The sequence below is a fragment of the Austrofundulus limnaeus genome, unplaced genomic scaffold, assembly GCF_001266775.1.
Source record: "Austrofundulus limnaeus strain Quisiro unplaced genomic scaffold, Austrofundulus_limnaeus-1.0 Scaffold67, whole genome shotgun sequence".
NCBI lineage: Eukaryota > Metazoa > Chordata > Actinopteri > Cyprinodontiformes > Rivulidae > Austrofundulus > Austrofundulus limnaeus.
The window spans coordinates 163,182-169,020 of NW_013952469.1; the positions used below are offsets into that span (position 1 = coordinate 163,182).

Sequence of the window (5,839 nt, forward strand, 5' to 3'; positions counted from 1 at the left end):
CACACACACACACACACACACACACACACACACACACACACACACACACACACACACACACACACACACACACACACAGTAGATCAAATTTACTGTAAGCAGTCCAGATTGTCACCACATGCAGTGACAGGAATGCCACACATGGTGGACTTCCACGGTCTGTGCGTCACCCTGACCCTCTGGCCCAGGTCCCCACAGGACCAAAACAAATACACAAACTTCCGATATGTTTCAGGAGGCAGCTGTGTGTCAGCGCACTGTGTGTCAGCGCACAGCCACCAGTAACTCACCAGGGTTCACACTGATATCACTCACAACAGCGGAAGTTAAGGATGTGCCGAGCTGATCACAAGTATCGGATCAGAGAACCGAGGCCGGCATTGCTCCACAGTTTTTACAGTAAGCAAAGATAATTTAGATTATTTGTCACATTACAGAAAGAATAAGTGCACGGGTCAGCTTGCCTACAGATGTCAGTAATAAACTGTAGATACAATCTGAAAGGGTTGTAACACATTACCACCCTGAACATGGCAGCTCTTGTCTGATCTCAGAAGCTAAGCAGGGTTGGACCTGGTTAGTGGAAAAGTTGCACCCGCATTGGAAAAACTAGCAAGAGAAAACCTTTGACTGTATTAGGTTAGCTTCTTTTTTTCTTCTTTTTTTAAAGCCAGGTCATAGGTTAGCTTCTGAAAAGGGTTGCAAAAAAAAAACCTACAGATGTGTTAATTTGCTCTTTTTTAAATCGGTGTACTGCACACAGAAATGGGAGACTGTCCTGTTTTAAATGGCGGATAATTGGAACAAAAAGCTGGCTAAAACAAGATAAGCAGGATCTGAATAAAACAGGTTTTATAAAGAACCTGTAAGGTGGAGGTGATGTGGGTACATGGGCCTGTAAAGCATCAGGAGCACAGGGATCAGACATCAGGGACATCAGAGTGTCATCAGCATATCGTGAGACTTTGTTACTTTGTCTCAGTCTGAAAGCTTTGATGCAGCAGTCTTTGTGAACTGCCTCTGCTTGTGAAAAGAAGTGACATTTTATAAGTACAAATACTTTAGGTGTCTGATAAAACACCTTTACAGATGTAATAAAGTTAGCACTGAGTCCAAAACCTTTGAGGACATGAAATAAATATAATCATTTCATGAGATCAAAGACCTGCATCCAGTGAAACCACAGATGTTTTGTTCTTCTTCTTGGCTAAACTTTCATTGTCCATGAGTAAGTTTGGGTCAGTGTTGCAGACGAACAGTCTTCAGGACATGCTGTGTTGTTAAGGTTCAGCATGTGGGATATAATGACATTTATGATGGATTTAAATCAAATCATCTCTCCACACACCACCTTCTCCAACTACACCTGCATCTTTGAGGCCAAACTGCTGATTGTGTGTTAATGAAAACAGAATAATTTCTCTTTGAACTGAAGCTTGTGTGTGTCGGTGGTGATACTGACATGGGGTCGAGGTAAGCAGAAGGCTCGTCCAGAAGCAGGATCCGAGCCTTGCTGAGGATGGAGCGAGCCAGACACATGAGCTGCTTGTGTCCGTTACTCAGAACGCTGCCGCCGTCTTCAAGCTGAAAGTCCAGCTTATCTGGAAACTGCTCGATGACTGACTTCAACCCAACCTGCAGTGACAGGAGAAAATATATTTACTACAACTGCACGGGGCTGTGCACACCTCTCACACCTCCTGCAGTGGAAATAAAACCTTTGATCTCATGTTCATTACTTTTCACATCATAAAATAGTTGAAAAAAGTGCAGGAGTGAGTGTGCTGAAAGTCTGCCTTCAGTCACTCCAGCACAGATATTTAAATGTGAATATTACGACACATCATTATTACTAAGAACACGAGAAGTCACCTCCTCAGCCACCCTCCACAGCTCCTCATCGCTGTAACGTCCGTATGGGTCCAGATTCATCCGGAAAGATCCAGTCAGGATAAATACTTTCTGTGAAATGAACAAGACTCCTCGTCAGCTGACTTACACACTTTAAAAATGAAAACCGGGAAATCAGGTCTTTTTTTTTAGACTCTTGTTGTTTTTTCCGAGGAGTACCTGCGGCACCACCCCGAAGGCCTTCCTCCACATCTGCAGAGGAATGGAGCTGGATGAAACTCCATCAATAAACATTTCTCCATCAGTGGAAGCCAGGCGCAGCAGAGCTGACAGCAGGGTGCTTTTACCTGAGCCTGTTCGACCCAACAAACCCACCTACACACACAAACACACAACAGGAGGCTCGTTTTGACCCCAAAAAAAAAAAATCAATAGCTGAAGCAAAAAGTGAATGATCTGCAATGATATACAAGAAGAGATGATTTTCAAATTACTAGAATGGAAACTAAACACCAGACCTGAGCAAGAGTTATAGCAAACCGAGAGACAACAGAAGGACTGACTCTGGAACATCAAGTGGTGACTTTTTACTAAATAAAGACACTGACATCAAACATGAGGACATTTCCATCTGTTACACCTCGCCTGGTAAATCAGAAAAATTCAAATAGTCTATTATCAGGTTCATTAGCAGGAAGTTAAGAAATAATTTGATAACGCAAGCAAAAAAAAGCTGAAGGCAACAAATGTATACATAAATGAATATTTAACCAAAAAGAAAGGAAACATTGCCCATGAGACAAGGCCATAGCAACTTGGACACAAAATGAAAACATTTGGATCAGAGCAAAGAAAGAGTGTCAGGCTAGACTAGAAAGATAAAAGAGTTAAAGGATTTAGATGAGTTCAGAAGGGAACAAATGACAAAATAAGCAATACTGAAACAAATTGGTATAAACTTCTAACAAAAGTAGCTAAACCATAGTTTAGACCAGTGCTGGCTCTAGCCATTTTTGTGCCCTAGGCGAGTTGAAGCGCAAACCACCCCCCACCCCCTGAACTATGTCCCACCCACCCCAATTTGAACCCCTAAAAACAAGTTTGACAGTGTAAGGTACTATGGTAAACTTAGATTTATTTGCTTTCCCAGAAAGCAAATAAATAACAACATACATGTCAGCTTGTACGGATTGTCAGTAAGTCATAAGGATTTTATGCCATTTTGCAGGTATACAGACATATAGAGCAATCTCATGGATTTTTTCAAGTCTTACGGATATTTTAAAAACCTCATTTTCAAATTTATCTAACGTCATAGCCTGTAGGATTATTTTTGTAAAAAAAAAAAAAAAATAACATTAAACAGCCATCTTCCAACCTGTTCTGCCGGTAGAAATAAGTTTTTAACTTTTTCCGCTCTCCTTTCCTCCTGCTTCGCAGTGGGCGCTTTCACGTCCTCAGCGAGGCTGACACCCCACCCCCGGGTGTGAGCTGTATGGATTTCTTTTTAGCAAAATTTATGGATTTTTGAGGCTTTTTATACAGTTTAACGTCTGAAGAGGTTGACATGTATGGGACAACAAAATAAAGACTTGTTAATGAGTTTGTCAACACGAACCACTACCTGAGAGACACTACTAGCCCCTCCCCCGTCAGAGTGTCGGAGCAGGACGAGTCAGTGCAACGTTAATCAAATGAGAGAGAGGGTGGGGTGGTTGCTGCATTGGTGGGGGGGGGGGATGTTTTATGGGTAGAATAGTTTAATTTTCCTGTAATACTTCATTATATTTTTTAAGGCAAAGCTTATTGAAAGGGGCGCTGAGCAGAGTTACAACCAGGGATTACAAATAATTTCATTTTTTTCTTCTGCAGTTTGGCGTCCCCTCCAGCAGATGGCGCTCTAGGCGACTGCCTAGTTCGCCCATGCCAAGAGCCGGCTCTGGTTTAGACTTTAAATCATGCAGCTGGATGGTTCTCACAGACTCTATATGTTATCACTAAATCACACCATCAACAACAAGTGGTGTTTAAGTCCTGACAAACTGGTGAATGTGCAAGGAAATATTGCATCACAACATCACACGTTAGTTTTTAGTTTTGACCCAAATGGTTATAACTCATTTAGTTTTAGCACAGGATGTATGGAGCTAAATTGGAGCCATAAGTTTTGTTCAAAATACGAAGTTTTCGGAATTGAAAAAAAAAATCTTTGAAACTGAAAAAAAATTCTTTGAATCTGAAAAAAATATTAGAAACTGGAAAAGTTTCAAACAAAGCCTTTTCAGTTTCAACATTTGTTTTTCCAAAAGCCAGGCGATGCAAAATCATGATTGAATGCTCAACATGGTCTGGACAAGCTGTTGCCTTCAGGAGCCACCCAGCCCCTTCAAATCGAATGTTGTCAGTCCATTAAATGGCTGTTATTAGAGGTTTTCAGTTCCAAACTGTCTGCAGACTGTTCCCCCTATACCTCCTAGCAGGTTGGAAGGCACTTATCAATCATTTATATGCCTGTGTGCATTCAGGCTTAGTGGGTTTGGCTCCTCCCCCAGGACACGGAGCTCAAACGGTCGGCCCGGCTCGCTTTGACAAAGGAGGGGCATTTGATCTGCGGCATGGAGATCCAGGCTCTAGTTGATGGTCGCCCCAGACATTGTTAACAGTCAGACAGCAGAGTTTTCCGGGTCTGCTCAGACATGTTTCAAACTGAAGAAAAAATATTAGAAACTGAAAAAGTTTCATCTGTTATTTTCAATTTCAAATATATATTTTTCAGTCTCAAAAACTTTTCATGTTGAACAAAACAATATGCTCCGTAAAGTTGATCGTATTAACTAAAATGTTTGGTCTTGTAATTCTCTCCAAGCCACTGTTTTATGAGCACAAAAACCTAAATGCTAAACATTTTATTGCCTGTCTAACCATGTATTTCATTTTCCACTTTTAACTTCATACAGTTTCCACCCCAGACCAGGGGCCTCATGTATAAACGGTGCATACGCACAAAAAAGTAACGTGCAGCAGGTTCTACGCCCACGTTGGGATGTATTAAAACCAACGTTGCGTGAAAGTGTGCGTATATTTACGCGCATTTTTCACCTGTCGTGAGAATGTGCAGCAGCCACGCAAAGTTTTTCAGTTGAACAGTTTTAACTCACAAAGTCACGAATCTGACCTGAATCTACAGAAATATGACTTTGTTGTGTTTTCTGGATGTAAGGAGCGTCTGAACACGGTGTCAGATTTTTTTTTTAGTTTGAGTTTTTATTGTTTAAACTGGAACGATCATGAAACTGAACCCCGGGAATGAAAATCATTTAACCTCAGACAAGAAAATAGATCAGTCTAAAAATGATCAAAGAACCTCAGTCCAGTCTGTAAACTGTTTTTATATTTTTGTCACATAGTTGAAAACATTTTGGGTCTCGGGCTGGAAAAACCCGACACATTACGTATGACATAAAAAAATTAATAAATAAAAAAGGCTGAAGAGAGGGAGCAAAATCGGATGCAAATGGTGGCTCACTGTACGGTAAAAATAAATATTTTTTCTGTTTGTTGTCTTCTGACTGATGCTGAGTTGAGTTGTTGCCATAGCGCAGCAGGCTCGCGCTTTGGGTAGATACTCGTGCCAGGCGCGCGCACCCTCGCCAGCTGGGAAGGTGTTCATATACAGTGGGAATAATAAGTATTGAACACCTCAATGTTTTTCTCAGTAAATATATTACTAGAGGTGCTAATGACATGAAATTTTCACTAGATGTTGGTAACAACCCAAGTGATCCATACATACAAAGAAATCAAACCATAAATGTCCAGAAGTGAAGTTATTTGTAATAATGTGGAATGGCACAGGGAAAAAGTATTGAACACATGAATATGGAAAGCCAAGACACCAGCTGAACTAAAGGTAAAAGTGAAGACTTCTCTCAAGACCTTCACAACCTTATTGTTGCAAAGCATAATGATGGCATCGGTTACAGAAGAA

General features: G+C 41.0%; 1 protein-coding gene across 1 annotated transcript in view; it reads right to left on the reverse strand.

The window, feature by feature from the left end:
* The window catches only part of cftr (CF transmembrane conductance regulator), a gene marked incomplete at its 3' end in the record, with an annotated part of 78,751 nt that overhangs the window by 375 nt on the left and 72,537 nt on the right, over positions 1-5,839 (reverse strand). The window contains 3 exon segments of the mRNA XM_014010265.1: positions 1,463-1,635; positions 1,873-1,962; positions 2,071-2,226. Coding sequence (XP_013865719.1) covers positions 1,463-1,635; positions 1,873-1,962; positions 2,071-2,226 — 419 coding nt within the window.